The sequence below is a fragment of the Cydia pomonella genome, chromosome 6 (genome assembly GCF_033807575.1).
Source record: "Cydia pomonella isolate Wapato2018A chromosome 6, ilCydPomo1, whole genome shotgun sequence".
Lineage (NCBI taxonomy): Eukaryota > Metazoa > Arthropoda > Insecta > Lepidoptera > Tortricidae > Cydia > Cydia pomonella.
The window spans coordinates 562,633-579,927 of record NC_084708.1 but is presented as its reverse complement, the minus strand read 5'-3'; the positions used below and the strand labels follow the sequence as shown (position 1 = coordinate 579,927).

The following is a 17,295-nucleotide window of genomic DNA, read 5'->3' as shown; positions in this document are numbered from 1 at the left end:
CTAGATTCCGTACGTTCAAAATTCTTGTCGCTAACGTCTCTCTACTATAGTTAAGTGTTGTTTAATGGATTAATTAACGCGTTAGGCTAAAACAAGCTGTTTTGTTTAACGACTAGGTTAGTTGCCTGTATAAATAAGCATTGAAATAAAAAAGTTGCCTTTTTACCAAGAATATATTTATGGCTAACCTTAACATTTTACATTGTACGCCTCGAAGCATTCGTTGCATCAATGCTCGGTTTCCGTCCCTTTCCAACTGTGCCAGTGTGACAAGGAGGTCCTTAGTCGATGTTACATGTTTACCGAGACATACTTGGGTTTGCTTTAGGCTGCCTGTCCACTGAGGTTTATTCCTGCTCGTTTCCTCTCATTGGAAAGGCCGCCTTACAGCAAAATCTTACACATTTTTTTTTCAAAAATTAACTAATTTAAAAAGAACAGAACAGTTGTATTAGATAGTTTTCTAAAGATTTCAGAAACGCACGATGGTTCTCCATGTTTAGGCTGCGTTTCCACTGGGTAGACTATCGTCCGTCTGTGTAAAATGCGCTCTAAGAACACCAAAAAAAAAGAAAACTAAGACAATTTGATCTGTTCGCTGCAGATTCTTCTGTTCAACCACTAGTAACATCGATACATTGATGCTAAATCACATCGTTATTTAAATAAAACATGATTAAAATAGCTGTAGCAAATACTAGTTTATAATATAAAATCCATCGTATATCGGCGCCATTAATTATAAAAGAGCAAACTATTTTCTATTTCTACCAATATACACAGGCAAAGACATGCAAATCAATTGAGTCTAATATGCTTCCAACTTGATGGCGACACAATATGGATTTGTTAGACCTGTACCCCAAAAGCATAAAATTGTTGTAGTAATTCACCGAATCGCATTTCACCTTGAATGAAAAAGATATCACTGGATTTTTTTACTTGACGCACTTTTTCCCGTAGCCTTTGACATTAGTATAATTAATTTGTAGTATTTAATTTTTCGTGTAGTATGTTACCGAAGAGGCATTTCGCCGCGATCGACGTTTGTTTGGGACTCTATTTAACTTGATACGTTAATTTGAAGCTTGCACTAAAATTAAGTGTTTTTTTTTAAATACGTTTTGTACTTGTAGGATTAAGCCTCAAGTGCTATCAAACTCATTAAAATGTTATCTATGTGACGTTGACGTTGCGTTGAATCACGTCGCCAATACAATATCGAGGTGAAATGCGACTAAAGTAATAAACGATTGAGTCACAACGCGATGTTTAAATGTACGGTCGAGGTGAAATGCGACTAAAACTTATAGCCACTAGAAAAAAAAAACTATTGAGACACAATGCGAAAATTAAATATGAGATCGAGGTGAAATGCGATTCGGTGAATTACTACAACAATTTTATGCTTTTGGGGTACAGGTCTAACAAATCACAATATGCTCTCTTTCACAAACCCTAACTAGGTATTTTAATACACTGCAGTGAAACATTTGATGTAAAAAAAAAACTAAAAAATGCATTTATATCGCAAATACTATAATATACAGTTGAGGCTTCTAAATATGTTGTAACAAATGGACCTGCTAAGTAGGACCAACCATTATAATGGACAGATTAAAAGCTGAATGTTCGAAAAAAAATCACTTGCGATTAAATGAAAATGATCGAAAAAATCACTTGCGATTATCGGTAATAAGACTTTGACAAGGATCTTGCAGATAGCTAATTAATTGTCAAGGTAATCGCCTCGCGAGTATGTTCGTTCTGTGTGGACCCTATTCAATATAAAATCAAAGTTTACTCCAGTGATTAACACAAAATGAAGGGACCCAATTAAATGTGTCTACTCGAACCCTAAACTATTGAACAGATCATACTAGTCCATATCACATTCATACACGTGGCATTATGTACTAAGGCTGCGTTTCCACTGAGAGATAAGAGACGTGCGAGTTTTAAGCAATGCATTGGTTGTATCAAAGAGAATTTGAAATAGAGGTGTATTGGCAAAGAAAACTTTGTAGCCGCGTAATTTTACTGCCATCTTTCGCCAACTTTTAGAACGCCATTTGACTTTGATCCTTATTTTTTCACTGATATCTGTTAAATTTGTTCAATATCAAAAAGTGGCGCCATCTTACCGGGCACAAACTAATGGTTATGGCGTCATCGCTCGAAACGATGTCGACATACCTTTGGCTTTTGATCTATTAGATGGATTTTGACATTTAACAAATTTAACACATATCAGTGAAAGAATAAGGATCAAAGTGAAATGGCGTTCTAAGTTTAATAATGTGTCAAAAGATGGCACTAAATTTCCACCTCCACCTCTATTTCAAATTCTCCTTGGTTATATTCTCCGCTACGCTGGATTACTACTACCAATGGTTGGTTGATTCTCGTGCGTCTCTCACCTCCGCCTAGGTGGAAAGACCTAAACCCAATTCATATCGGTTGATATGTGAACATGATTGAACGGTCTAACGTACAGTTATGATTACCAGCCAGGCCGGGCTACGCTATGGCTATGTATGTACATTCATGTGCTAATACAAGATGCAGGTGGCAAGTATTTAGATGAAGTGGGTTTCCTTAAGAATAACAACTAAACACTTGTAATTATCTGGTTTTCATTTCAAACACGTAAGTGTGCCGATTATTATTTTGATGTAGTTTTTTTCTCGTCAGATGTTGATAAACTGACCAAATAAGGAGGAATAAATACATCACAGTGGGTCCCAAAAATGAATGTCGGCCTCCGTCACGAAAATACTATTCGTTTTCGTTTGAATTTGTCTTTTATTGTTAGAAATTTTTTTTTTATTGGTTTATAAATTATATTGATTTTATTTGTATTACATTTTTGACATTTTTATATTACAATAACTTGACTATGAATTAAGGTTTAACATGTAAACGACTTGGTGACTGTACTGTAAGTTTATTATGTGTCTAAATAAATAAATATAAACACAGAGGACCATTTTGTAGGACACAGTAAAAATTTTCTATTATATTGCATGGAATCTATCATCTATCGAAATCTGAGAAAAAAATTAAACGAGATAAGAATCGGCCCAAGTTTCAGGATGTTTTTTAACGTTTAGCCATAGTGTGCGATACAAAATTTGTGTACGGCATACTGTACTAGGAACTTATTGGAACCGTTAAGAAAACACCCCATACCCCGTAGTTGCAATTTATGGAGCAGTTGCAAATGTTTTGTTACCAATCTTTATTCCCAAGGACCAATGATGCTAATGTAAATGACAAATTGAATGAAACACGTATGACAATGTACACAAATCCCAAGGACTATGCCTAAATTTTATACATAAAAATATAACGCTTGTTCTTATAAGATTTAAAATTCAACATACATCCTAATTACGACCGAACATTAATCACATGTATATAGTTAATACATCAACAATCAGTGCTTAGTGAAGTAGTGGTGTCCGCCGGAGCTGGTTGTTCCTTCGAGCCAAGAACACGTTTGAAATGTTTGAAAATTCAACTTTCTAAAAAATTTCAAGACAATCTTTAAAGTTCTCAAGAGAAGTTTGGGTAACTGAAAATTGCAGTGTTAAATCATTATACTGTATTTAATGGAGAGTAAAGAGTAGAGATGCAACGAATATTCGGCCACTATTTGGTATCCGGCCTATTCGGCCACAATTTTACTATTCGGCCGGATACCGAATAGTACGTTAACACGTAGAAAACGGTAAACGAAGGGTAAACAAAGTAACATACTACAAGTAATCAATTAAGATCAGTGTAATTTTTCAGACTACCTTTATATTCACAGATAGTGCAAAAATATGAGAAAATAATACAAAATATTTTTTTTTACACACGACGTAAACTAACGCACCACAAGATCTGCAATTCAATACGCACTGCGTGCAGAACAAGCGCTATTTCTATCAAAGACTGCCTACAGCGAGAAACAAGTTGCAACTTGCACAGCGCACGCACGCGCGCGTTCGAATTTACTTTATTTTAGGTAAAACTTCTAGCCGAATATTCGGCTATTCGGCCAAGCCACTAGTCGTTGCATCTCTAGTAAAGAGACCATCATAATTAAACAAAATAATTAAGTAAAATGGATTAATGTTTGTATGCGGAGTGGCAAACCCTTTACTTTAAGTTAATTTATCAATTACCACATTTAAGAGCTAAACAAATACGTCGCTACATGCTGTTGGAGAGAACTAAACTAGAAACATGTCTAGTTCAGTCAATCCCCGGCTATTTGCAATAGTTTATAGTTCATGTCAATCATGACGACAGCAGATTGGTCAAATGTAACCTTTAATAACATTACCGTACGAGTCATAAGGCTCGCGTATTCGTGGATGACACGATCTACAGGATCTACAGTCGTTGGAACTCCAGCTCTGGCCACCTTCATTCTTAACTTACGTGATGTTTCACACTAACACAAAATTAGGGTCTGATCAAGTACAGGTTGGACCCCAAAGACAGCCTAAGGTCCCAGCCTGGTAATCGGACCCTGAAAAAAATGGTGCTTATAGGAAATTTCAATGCAAGCCTTAGCAAAAATCAAATTGGAATAATTGCGTGACAAAAATATCTCTCGTTTGCTTGCTGGGTTGGCAACCATTGAATGTAGTGCAGTCACCATTTATTTGTTCTACATCTAGAAAAGCAAATATAAATTGTTAAATTCTATTGTGTATTATCAAGAGTGTTTCTAAATTCTGGTTGGAAAGATTGTTATTAGAATTTAAAATTGTGTTGAGAAACAGTCTTGATAAAAATTAGAACCCATCCAGACTAACAGAGAATCTTCAATTCAACTTTGTGTGTTATGGCTCCATCAAGATGTTCATGATTCTGCCAATGTCGAGGTTGGGTAAGACATGGCCAGATATTCATTTCATAGTCTAACGATAGACTTCAGTACAATATGAGACTTCAAAATCAGTTCAAAACAATGAATAAGAAGAAATTACCTGTTCCTTGGAAGTCAATCTTGAGATAATCACTTCAATACATTTTGAGTCAAACAAGCAACTTTATTTAGTTTTTGTCACGTCAAAATTGACTGCCAAGCAGTAAGTACATATTTCCCATGCTTTGGGTATTCAATGATTAAAGATCCGACCTAGATCAAGTCTAAGACACAAATTGCTGTAAGAAACTCAATTTTTAGTGATAGTTCCAAGCCTGTAAAATCAGAGAACTATAATATTTATCAAACAGATACGCTGCTAGATGTCATCTCCATCCAATTTATAACCTAAAAACGCTAAATCTATAAACATACCCTTCCTGTTTGAAAAATACTATAGAATGAAGATCAAATGTCTGTAACCAAAAAAATGGTTTTAACATCCCCGAAAGTCTGGCCAGGCTAACAAACAAAATCAGATTGTCACTTAACGGCGGGCTAGGATGTCTGGAACTTGGGCTGGATGATGGAGGTCTTGCGAACGGGCACAGTTTCTGGTGTCGGGATGGCATCGCCCGTCGGCTGCTTAGCGGGAACGGCTGGGGCCTTGAAAGGTGCTGCTAGGTTCCCTGGCCGCTGCTTTGCCATCTGGTAGTCGCCGGAGTCAAAGAACTTTTGCTGTGGGAGAGTGAGTCATGTATTATAGAAACAAAGTGATGAAAATTTGGTTGGTGGCAGCCTGCACCATGTAGGTAGTAGTAAGACTAAAAGTTGAAAATGTCAGCAATGAGGGAACAAGCAGAAATTTGTACTTCTTAATCTGTATATTAGTAACAGGGTAAAAAAATGTATGGACGCAGATTTGTTTTGCAATTCATTAGGCCTCTTTAAAAGAGCAGTATATTCTTTTCTAAAATAACAGTTAAAAGTTGCAGCAACCTGATAATAGGTACCTGTGATTTAAGTATTTTCTCAGTTCTCTACATATATATATATATATTTTATATACATTTACGCTTTTGTTATGTACGCTATAAGTTTAGACTGTTTGTTTCTCAATAAATTAAAAAAAAAAACGGGCTTTTATTGAAGTTTAGGATTACGTGATTTAGTAACCAGAATAGAAGCCAGATACAAAATGACAACTGCTTATGTAAATCAGATGGATGTCAGTGTTATAAGTAGCCCAAATAATTTATACACCATGGGCTATTAGAGTAACTGAAAGATTTTACAGGTATATTCTTGACTGCAGTTAGAGACAAAAATATTATACATTGATCTTGTTTAGAGATAATAACAATTCTTGTGAAATTTTGTTTCTGTAATTAATAATTGAGTGAAAAATGCCTTTTAGGCTGCACTGCCACTATGTGATTTGGTTCACACATACCTATTGACGACATTAAAGTTTTAAAGGAACTTGCATTTTTTATCTATAAATAAGAAAAAACTTATTTGTTGTGATTTTTTTTGCCAGTCAGGGGCATAATCTAAAATAATAATATCAACTGCCCCCCCCTGCCAACTGCCCTCTAGCCCATCAGCTGGCATGTCTTGGGTGGAGTTCAATTTTAAATAATTTCTGACATCATTCTGCCTTATTAAGGGCTAGTTAACAATATACTTGTACAAGGCTTGTACTTACTCCTTTAGCAAGCCTTTTCTGCAAGAATGCTGAGTGTCCTCCTGGTCCACGTCCCAGCATGGCATTTGGGAACTTTGCCTTCAGCTTGGCTTCCTCTAGTTTCTCCAACTCTTTTGGCTGCCATGAAATATAATTATTGTAAAATATTTTAACAAAAGTCACAAATGTCCTACACATAAATAGTCACAAATCAAGAGAAACAAATTAATGCTATTTTGTGACACTAAAATTCTTGTAAAATGCACAATTGTAAAAGTAAGAAGTTATTCATTTACACAATTACAACTAGAGTGTGTATTTCAGGTATTGTAATGACATATATTAAACCAAATGCTTCTAGAGGAGGTTGTGATAAATTATGAAGGTCAAAAGGATCAATTACTATATCAAGTAAGCAGTTGAAGTAATGACTTACGTCCTTCGGGGGTTCGTTCTGATCCTGGGAGTCACCCATTGTGAAAATCTGAAACAAAGAGTAAATGAAATCAGCTAAATCTAATTTAGATTGGTTAGTTCCATGTCAACTGGAGGTAAATAAATAGGAAGTAATCAGTAGGTATATAATGAAAAGGCCCTTCGTCAATTCAACGTACATATGTACGATTTATTTGAATAGTTTGAAATATGTCCTAAATGTGCGTCTTAACGATCTACCCCCGCAAATGTGAAGTAGTGAACAAAATTTACTTAGCCATTAATACTACTACATGAATTACACGAAAAACTACAATTTCACGATCAATTCAGTAAATAGGTTGAAATAAAAATCAGAATCTCGTTCACATGGTTTGTTATTGAGAACTTGTCGCCAAAAGGATATGACCAATGTTGTTTACCTTGGGATTACTTTCTTTTCTTCTTCACACGAAATTAACCACCAATTTATCTATTAGCTGTGAGTAAATATCAGTAATTGAAAATAATACAACGAAATAATTAGCAGAACAATCAAATAAAAATCGTCAACAATCCTTGCCGATTTTTCCTCAAATCAAAAATGGCGTTTCTAGTAGTGTTGCCAGTGAAGAATTGTACATTGCTGCCAACATGACCCAAAGAAATTCGAAAACTCACGTTGGTCACTTGATTTCTAGTATATAGTTTTATCACATTTACTTTTTGGGACGATTTTTTTGTTTTGTTGATTTGATTTGATACTTTTGACAGTTTGATAATAACAAGATTAACAAGCACCGCTTCAAAGTCAGCTCTCGCGCCTAGGATTTGGCATTTGCCTTAGTTTATGTTTTTGGCGCAATATATTATATTAAGCCGTAATATTAAGTCTTCAGAAAAATGGATTCGGAAATGTCGGACCCAGTAGAGGCGGATACAGATGGATCTATTTGCAGTATTCACGTACGCAATTTCTTTTGCCACGACAATTTACAGATTGATTTGAACAAGAACGTCAATTTCGTCGTTGGGCGTAACGGCAGCGGTAAAAGCGCAATTCTGACTGCTTTAGTCGTCGGTTTGGGAGGCAGGGCCTCTGCGACGAACAGGGGAAACAATTTACATTGTAAGTCCCATTATCTACTACGATAATAAATTTCTCCCTAAACATATTTGAAACAACATCGACCTTGACAATTGTTGATTCTCTTTATTCGACTATAAAATGAAGTCTACAATAATCCGACAATGATCAATAACAGTGTACTTGTCCACTCATTCCTGAATACAGGCATTTTTATTTTCATGCCACTTCATTATGATGTACAAAGTACTAACAGAATACAGTTTTGATGCACCTCGCCTTATTTAATTTGATTTGTTGCATTTTCCAATGGATTTGTTATAGTCTAGGGGCAATTGTATTATCAAATGGTGTTGGTTAAAACCTGGGCAATTTAAAGAATAAAATGGAAGCAATTAATCTCATAATTGTATCTAAATGTGAATGTTTTTGAATTTTTTATCATATCTGCAACTTAAGTGACGGTACGGTTAATCATGAAATGATCACCAGCAAAATATTATTATCATAACACTGCAATTACAAACCATGTTTTTTTCACAAAAATAATGCGAACTTTATTTTAATATTTGACCAAGACATTTGACTTTTAAAAATGTATTTAAACATGCATATAAACTGTATAATATGGTATAATTGTATAATTTCAGCCTTCATCAAGAAAGGTGCCAACTCGGCATCAGTGGAGATCAAGATCCGGAACAGCAGTGAGCAGGCATACAAGCATGATGTGTATGGAGACTACATCACTGTTGAGAGGCACCTCAACGCCTCTGGGGGCTCCAGCTACAAGGTTAAGAATGCTGCAGGTAATTACAATAAAATAACATTCTGTAACCTAAAGGAAGAATAGGCCCCACAAAACAAATGCATATTTTGCATTCATCTTCATCTGGTTCTATCACCTTAGATTATAGACATCTTACAAATAAAAGAATTTCGAATTTTTTATTACGATAAAAAGAGCTCCTAAAATATTTAAAAACAGTGTACTAACAGCTATAAGAAAGATAATGTATTATGGAGTATCCCCATTTCCCCATTAATGATTTTTTTACAGCCAAATATTGTTTTTGTCCATCAGTGAGAGCTGACTGCAGCATCAATAGTAACAATGAATCAATGTGCCAAAAGTATTCTGATATTAGATAACTTTTCCAAATATAGACAAATCTCTAAAATTCAAGTTCAAATAGTACATTACGATACAAGTGCGAAAAATAGGAAATTCGAAACGAGTGGCGATAAATTAAAACACGACCGAAGGGAGTGTTTTAAATCGACACGAGTTGCGAATTACCTATTCGCACATGTATCGTACAACGTTTTACAGTACATATGGCCCTTTAAATGTTCGACACAGTAACGTAATATGCTACTTCTCGCACTAGTGCTATAAAGTAGCCCCATATGTACTGTAAAGTATATCTTTTACAGACTTAATTGTTCTACATATAAAATCATGACTTTTTGGTAAGTTATTACAGAATATTTTTAACGCGTTGTTTGATCAGCTACTTTTGATGCTGACTGTACCTATTGTGGCTTATTGTGTAGAATTCCTTTCTTAATTATAAGGCTGACGCCAGTCCAGGTGAGTCCACAGTCCAGTATATTTAAGAGCCAAAAAAAACGACTGATTAATGAATTTTCAACCTCTGCAGACTGTGGGATTCAGTTGTTAAGTGGTTATTGAAATCATGGTTGTGTACTTCCCTAAAAAAGGGTTCTTTATAGACCAGAGCATAGTTATTTCTAATTGACATTGTAATAGAAAATGGATGTAAAGTTATTAACTGGCCTAGCCAAGATGACTATCATTTGTGCTAAGAGAACAAAACACAACATTTAATTATCATCTTTGACTGCCTGCAACCAGTTTCTTACTCCCATTCTCTCTATGCTTCTATCTCTTTTACCTTCTCTATAACTCCCGTCGTGACATCCGCTGACAGTGGCAAAGCCGGTTCCGGTGCGTTCCGTCTCCGCCCCTATCCTCGCCAGCTCGTCCGCCTTCTCATTTCCTGTCACTTCCTGGTGTCCCGGTACCCACATTGACCTTTACTACAAATATCAACACAAACTACATGTCACCAGGTAAAGTGATATCAACAAAATTCGATGAAGTGAACAACATAATCACAGCACACGACATCCAAGTGGACAACCCAATATCTGTGCTTAACCAAGATGACGCGCGCGGGTTCCACGCGGCGGACGCCAAACGGAAATTTACGCTGTTCAGGAAGGCGACGAATTTGGATCGGACGGAGGCGAATTACTTGTCGGCATTGGACAGCTGCAAGATGGCGAAGAATATATGGACCAGGAAATCCGAGGTTAGTCTTTGTTAATTTATCGCTCTTGCGCATTCTCTCATACGGCGAACTACCTTCCAGACGGTGGATGGCCTCAAACCGCACCAAGGTCGCGGTCCAGTACGCCCGTCCGCCGCCCGGCCGTTGCTAGAACTTACATGCATCCCGCTAAGCGGATATTTGCGCTGTTCAGTAAGGCAACGAATTTGGACTCATTTTAATACCAGGGTGTGGCTGTACCCACGACTTTGGTTTGTAAGCCGCACTTCGCTTGCCTTCTGACGTGGAATCGATTCCTTTTTTTATGAAATGCAACAATTTTTATGATTTACAGGCTATAGAAGACGTTAAAAAAGAAAAAATCAAGCTAAAAGCGATGCACGACAGACTTCAGTCCCGAAGCGAAATTATCGCCCAAGAAAAAGCGCTAGAAAACGAGTACTATTGGAGCGAGATAGCGCAGTTAGAGCGAGACGTCCGCGGCATAGAGACGAAGAGACAAAAGCAGCAGGATAAGATAGTGAAGCTGGAAGAGAAGTTGAAAAGTTTGGATGCGAGCTGCGGGGGGAAGAATGGTGTCATAGAGTAAGTATGCTTGTCCTCGTAAAAAGCACTTGTATAATGCCTACTTTCTGTTACCCGGTAGTTCAAACAGCAAAAGCATTTATAGTTGAAAGTTATTTTTTGTTTTAGAAATCTTCAAATGTTGCTTGGTAAAATTTAGATATTTCTTTGTTTTATTTGTAGCCTATAAAATCGTCGCTTTTAATGGTATTTCAAAATACCTTTATAATTTAATTTAAATAAATATAAATATATTGTCTATATCCATATTAGCCGTATGATTGGCCATGAAATCAATTTAATTTTATTCGTTTTAGCACTCTAAAAACCCAATTCGAAGAGCAAAACAACCAACGCACCCTCTTAGAGGAGCAGCTTAAAGACCTCGAGGGCCAAGTGCGAGCGGCGCAGACCGCGTTACGAAACTTCCAGAACACCGGCAACAAGCATTCCGACCAGATCAGGAGAGAAAAACGGAAGGCCACGGCATTGGAGCTCGAGATCAAGAATATCAAGTGAGTGAAGATACACTTAGAAATTTTGTTAGGCCTGCCTTTATTTACACTTATCTCAGTTTTGAGAATTCTTCCACCAGTAAGCAAAGGCGTCAAGTTCTCTCCATCGTCTTCGTAGTTTCGCTCCTTCACCCGGGACACCAACTCTGTCTTGAATACTTATTTTATATAATAGTTTGCACTGTTTGCATTTCTTGTACTCTATAATCTACTTAATCAGTCAAACTCTACGTACCATGTTAGTATGTTGGTTTTATTTAGCCCGTAAACTTCCGGTATTCAGCAGACGTTTCCAGAACAGTCCCATTTTAATTACTAATTTATTTCGACGTAAACATGAAGGAAAAGGAAAAAAATAGTTATATAATTGTTTTGATTTGTCGTAGCCATATATAGTTTTAGTAGTATTAAAAAAAAAAACATATTCAAATTTGTTTCAGCGACGGCGACTCGCAATCCCAACGCTCCTCCCTAGAAAAAGCTGCCGCATCAGCAAAAAAAGCGCTCGACGCGGTTCGAGCGCGATACAGCACCGCGCAGCACGAGTTCAACCAAGCGCAGCAGAACAGCGCCCATTGTGTCGGCCAGTGGGAGCGAGCGAGGCAGGCCACGCAGCGGGCACGGAGCGAGCTGAGTATGTCTGTAGGGTAGAGCGGGACAGCACGAGTTCAACCAAGCGCAGCAGAACAGCGCCCATTGTGCCGGCCAGTGGGAGCGAGCGAGGCAGGCCACGCAGCGGGCACGGAGCGAGCTGAGTATGTCTGTAGGGTAGAGCGGGACAGCACGAGTTCAACCAAGCGCAGCAGAACAGCGCCCATTGTGCCGGCCAGTGGGAGCGAGCGAGGCAGGCCACGCAGCGGGCACGGAGCGAGCTGAGTATGTCTGTAGGGTAGAGCGGGACAGCACGAGTTCAACCAAGCGCAGCAGAACAGCGCCCATTGTGCCGGCCAGTGGGAGCGAGCGAGGCAGGCCACGCAGCGGGCACGGAGCGAGCTGAGTATGTCTGTAGGGTAGAGCGGGACAGCACGAGTTCAACCAAGCGCAGCAGAACAGCGCCCATTGTGCCGGCCAGTGGGAGCGAGCGAGGCAGGCCACGCAGCGGGCACGGAGCGAGCTGAGTATGTCTGTAGGGTAGAGCGGGACAGCACGAGTTCAACCAAGCGCAGCAGAACAGCGCCCATTGTGCCGGCCAGTGGGAGCGAGCGAGGCAGGCCACGCAGCGGGCACGGAGCGAGCTGAGTATGTCTGTAGGGTAGAGCGGGACAGCACGAGTTCAACCAAGCGCAGCAGAACAGCGCCCATTGTGCCGGCCAGTGAGAGCGAGCGAGGCAGGCCACGCAGCGGGCACGGAGCGAGCTGAGTATGTCTGTAGGGTAGAGCGGGACAGCACGAGTTCAACCAAGCGCAGCAGAACAGCGCCCATTGTGCCGGCCAGTGGGAGCGAGCGAGGCAGGCCACGCAGCGGGCACGGAGCGAGCTGAGTATGTCTGTAGGGTAGAGCGGGACAGCACGAGTTCAACCAAGCGCAGCAGAACAGCGCCCATTGTGCCGGCCAGTGGGAGCGAGCGAGGCAGGCCACGCAGCGGGCACGGAGCGAGCTGAGTATGTCTGTAGGGTAGAGCGGGACAGCACGAGTTCAACCAAGCGCAGCAGAACAGCGCCCATTGTGCCGGCCAGTGGGAGCGAGCGAGGCAGGCCACGCAGCGGGCACGGAGCGAGCTGAGTATGTCTGTAGGGTAGAGCGGGACAGCACGAGTTCAACCAAGCGCAGCAGAACAGCGCCCATTGTGCCGGCCAGTGGGAGCGAGCGAGGCAGGCCACGCAGCGGGCACGGAGCGAGCTGAGTATGTCTGTAGGGTAGAGCGGGACAGCACGAGTTCAACCAAGCGCAGCAGAACAGCGCCCATTGTGCCGGCCAGTGGGAGCGAGCGAGGCAGGCCACGCAGCGGGCACGGAGCGAGCTGAGTATGTCTGTAGGGTAGAGCGGGACAGCACGAGTTCAACCAAGCGCAGCAGAACAGCGCCCATTGTGCCGGCCAGTGGGAGCGAGCGAGGCAGGCCACGCAGCGGGCACGGAGCGAGCTGAGTATGTCTGTAGGGTAGAGCGGGACAGCACGAGTTCAACCAAGCGCAGCAGAACAGCGCCCATTGTGCCGGCCAGTGAGAGCGAGCGAGGCAGGCCACGCAGCGAGCACGGAGCGAGCTGAGTATGTCTGTAGGGTAGAGCGGGACAGCACGAGTTCAACCAAGCGCAGCAGAACAGCGCCCATTGTGCCGGCCAGTGGGAGCGAGCGAGGCAGGCCACGCAGCGGGCACGGAGCGAGCTGAGTATGTCTGTAGGGTAGAGCGGGACAGCACGAGTTCAACCAAGCGCAGCAGAACAGCGCCCATTGTGCCGGCCAGTGGGAGCGAGCGAGGCAGGCCACGCAGCGGGCACGGAGCGAGCTGAGTATGTCTGTAGGGTAGAGCGGGACAGCACGAGTTCAACCAAGCGCAGCAGAACAGCGCCCATTGTGCCGGCCAGTGGGAGCGAGCGAGGCAGGCCACGCAGCGGGCACGGAGCGAGCTGAGTATGTCTGTAGGGTAGAGCGGGACAGCACGAGTTCAACCAAGCGCAGCAGAACAGCGCCCATTGTGCCGGCCAGTGGGAGCGAGCGAGGCAGGCCACGCAGCGGGCACGGAGCGAGCTGAGTATGTCTGTAGGGTAGAGCGGGACAGCACGAGTTCAACCAAGCGCAGCAGAACAGCGCCCATTGTGCCGGCCAGTGGGAGCGAGCGAGGCAGGCCACGCAGCGGGCACGGAGCGAGCTGAGTATGTCTGTAGGGTAGAGCGGGACAGCACGAGTTCAACCAAGCGCAGCAGAACAGCGCCCATTGTGCCGGCCAGTGGGAGCGAGCGAGGCAGGCCACGCAGCGGGCACGGAGCGAGCTGAGTATGTCTGTAGGGTAGAGCGGGACAGCACGAGTTCAACCAAGCGCAGCAGAACAGCGCCCATTGTGCCGGCCAGTGAGAGCGAGCGAGGCAGGCCACGCAGCGAGCACGGAGCGAGCTGAGTATGTCTGTAGGGTAGAGCGGGACAGCACGAGTTCAACCAAGCGCAGCAGAACAGCGCCCATTGTGCCGGCCAGTGGGAGCGAGCGAGGCAGGCCACGCAGCGGGCACGGAGCGAGCTGAGTATGTCTGTAGGGTAGAGCGGGACAGCACGAGTTCAACCAAGCGCAGCAGAACAGCGCCCATTGTGCCGGCCAGTGGGAGCGAGCGAGGCAGGCCACGCAGCGGGCACGGAGCGAGCTGAGTATGTCTGTAGGGTAGAGCGGGACAGCACGAGTTCAACCAAGCGCAGCAGAACAGCGCCCATTGTGCCGGCCAGTGGGAGCGAGCGAGGCAGGCCACGCAGCGGGCACGGAGCGAGCTGAGTATGTCTGTAGGGTAGAGCGGGACAGCACGAGTTCAACCAAGCGCAGCAGAACAGCGCCCATTGTGCCGGCCAGTGAGAGCGAGCGAGGCAGGCCACGCAGCGGGCACGGAGCGAGCTGAGTATGTCTGTAGGGTAGAGCGGGACAGCACGAGTTCAACCAAGCGCAGCAGAACAGCGCCCATTGTGCCGGCCAGTGGGAGCGAGCGAGGCAGGCCACGCAGCGGGCACGGAGCGAGCTGAGTATGTCTGTAGGGTAGAGCGGGACAGCACGAGTTCAACCAAGCGCAGCAGAACAGCGCCCATTGTGCCGGCCAGTGGGAGCGAGCGAGGCAGGCCACGCAGCGGGCACGGAGCGAGCTGAGTATGTCTGTAGGGTAGAGCGGGACAGCACGAGTTCAACCAAGCGCAGCAGAACAGCGCCCATTGTGCCGGCCAGTGGGAGCGAGCGAGGCAGGCCACGCAGCGGGCACGGAGCGAGCTGAGTATGTCTGTAGGGTAGAGCGGGACAGCACGAGTTCAACCAAGCGCAGCAGAACAGCGCCCATTGTGCCGGCCAGTGGGAGCGAGCGAGGCAGGCCACGCAGCGGGCACGGAGCGAGCTGAGTATGTCTGTAGGGTAGAGCGGGACAGCACGAGTTCAACCAAGCGCAGCAGAACAGCGCCCATTGTGCCGGCCAGTGGGAGCGAGCGAGGCAGGCCACGCAGCGGGCACGGAGCGAGCTGAGTATGTCTGTAGGGTAGAGCGGGACAGCACGAGTTCAACCAAGCGCAGCAGAACAGCGCCCATTGTGCCGGCCAGTGGGAGCGAGCGAGGCAGGCCACGCAGCGGGCACGGAGCGAGCTGAGTATGTCTGTAGGGTAGAGCGGGACAGCACGAGTTCAACCAAGCGCAGCAGAACAGCGCCCATTGTGCCGGCCAGTGGGAGCGAGCGAGGCAGGCCACGCAGCGGGCACGGAGCGAGCTGAGTATGTCTGTAGGGTAGAGCGGGACAGCACGAGTTCAACCAAGCGCAGCAGAACAGCGCCCATTGTGCCGGCCAGTGGGAGCGAGCGAGGCAGGCCACGCAGCGGGCACGGAGCGAGCTGAGTATGTCTGTAGGGTAGAGCGGGACAGCACGAGTTCAACCAAGCGCAGCAGAACAGCGCCCATTGTGCCGGCCAGTGGGAGCGAGCGAGGCAGGCCACGCAGCGGGCACGGAGCGAGCTGAGTATGTCTGTAGGGTAGAGCGGGACAGCACGAGTTCAACCAAGCGCAGCAGAACAGCGCCCATTGTGCCGGCCAGTGGGAGCGAGCGAGGCAGGCCACGCAGCGGGCACGGAGCGAGCTGAGTATGTCTGTAGGGTAGAGCGGGACAGCACGAGTTCAACCAAGCGCACTCAGGAGAATATACTACATTTCTTTAAGAGAATAGTCATATTTGAAAGTTTATACTTTCATTTCCAACTGTTTTTTAAAAACTGGCGCTAGAATTGTATGCCTTTAACACTGATATTTCTTCTGTTATAGTAAAACTCCAGCAAGAACAGCGTTCCCTTCAGTCCCGAGGCAACGACGAGCTCGGTGTGTATGGCGAAGAAATGGTTGCACTGTGCAAAGCCGTCGAGCAAGCGCACCAGAGAGGACAGTTCACCAAGAAACCCATCGGACCTGTTGGTACGTACATCCAACACACACGTGTCATTAAGTAGGAAGATCATTTGTTCCTACAGTCCTGGACAACACAAAAAAAAGTCGTTGGCTAGTCTAAAAATATAGTTATTTATTTTTCTACCTGATTTAAATATGCATTAGCTATAACTATATTTATTTCAGTTAACATTGTTTGTAATTATGAACCTCCAGGTCTTTTTGTTGTATTTTCCTTTTTGTCGCTGTACATCTTTTGTATTGCATTTTTGATATGTTTGTATCACTGTTTGGTTTCTAAATAAATAAATGTATATTGTAGCTAAATATTAACTTCTTATCGTTTTATTTTATATTAGTACTATAATTCAACAATAACATGTTTCTGTAGGGGCTCACCTGAAAGTACGTGAGAAGAAGTGGGGCGGCGCCTTAGAGCACGTGCTGGGCGGCGCCCTCAAGAGCTTCCTCGTCAACGACGACAAGGACAGGATCCTGCTGTTCAACCTGATGAACAAGGTCAGACTATGCGTTTATGCGTATAAATAAAATATATAATAAGTCAGGTGCCTGTCCCAAAGCACAACATCGCTATTTATATTTTTCCTACGTTTAATATGAACTTGCTCTTTTGTCTATAGTACTTGTGAACGTGGACGCAAAGTTTGTTTAAATTTAATTCCACCATCCATTCACCTACTTGATAGATGATTTTTGAAATAAGAATTATTTTATGTCTTTCCTCCGGGCCTCAAACTATCTCCATACCAGATTTTATCTCAAATAGATCAGCGTTT

The 17,295-nt window shown here is 43.5% G+C and overlaps 2 protein-coding genes across 2 annotated transcripts in view; one reads left to right on the top strand and one right to left on the bottom strand.

Annotated features, from left to right (window-relative positions):
* Window positions 1-159: 159 nt before the first annotated feature.
* On the bottom strand, window positions 160-7,572 carry LOC133518637 (cAMP-regulated phosphoprotein 19). The gene is made up of 4 exons (XM_061852320.1): window positions 7,412-7,572; window positions 6,991-7,038; window positions 6,576-6,692; window positions 160-5,605 (listed from the first exon to the last, which is right to left on the bottom strand). Exons 2-4 carry the CDS (start codon window positions 7,027-7,029, stop codon window positions 5,426-5,428), a joined length of 336 nt encoding a protein of 111 aa, XP_061708304.1. The 5' UTR covers window positions 7,030-7,038; window positions 7,412-7,572; the 3' UTR covers window positions 160-5,425.
* Window positions 7,573-7,717: 145 nt separating this feature from the next.
* LOC133518575 (uncharacterized) overlaps window positions 7,718-17,295 on the top strand; it is a 30,922-nt gene continuing 21,344 nt past the window's right edge. Inside the window, exons 1-9 of the mRNA XM_061852236.1 lie at window positions 7,718-8,097; window positions 8,706-8,864; window positions 10,153-10,394; window positions 10,708-10,958; window positions 11,255-11,452; window positions 11,893-12,094; window positions 16,092-16,200; window positions 16,379-16,525; window positions 16,890-17,017. Of these exons, the coding sequence (XP_061708220.1) occupies window positions 7,872-8,097; window positions 8,706-8,864; window positions 10,153-10,394; window positions 10,708-10,958; window positions 11,255-11,452; window positions 11,893-12,094; window positions 16,092-16,200; window positions 16,379-16,525; window positions 16,890-17,017 (1,662 nt within the window). The 5' untranslated portion in view covers window positions 7,718-7,871. The remainder of the gene's footprint in view (window positions 8,098-8,705; window positions 8,865-10,152; window positions 10,395-10,707; window positions 10,959-11,254; window positions 11,453-11,892; window positions 12,095-16,091; window positions 16,201-16,378; window positions 16,526-16,889; window positions 17,018-17,295) is intronic.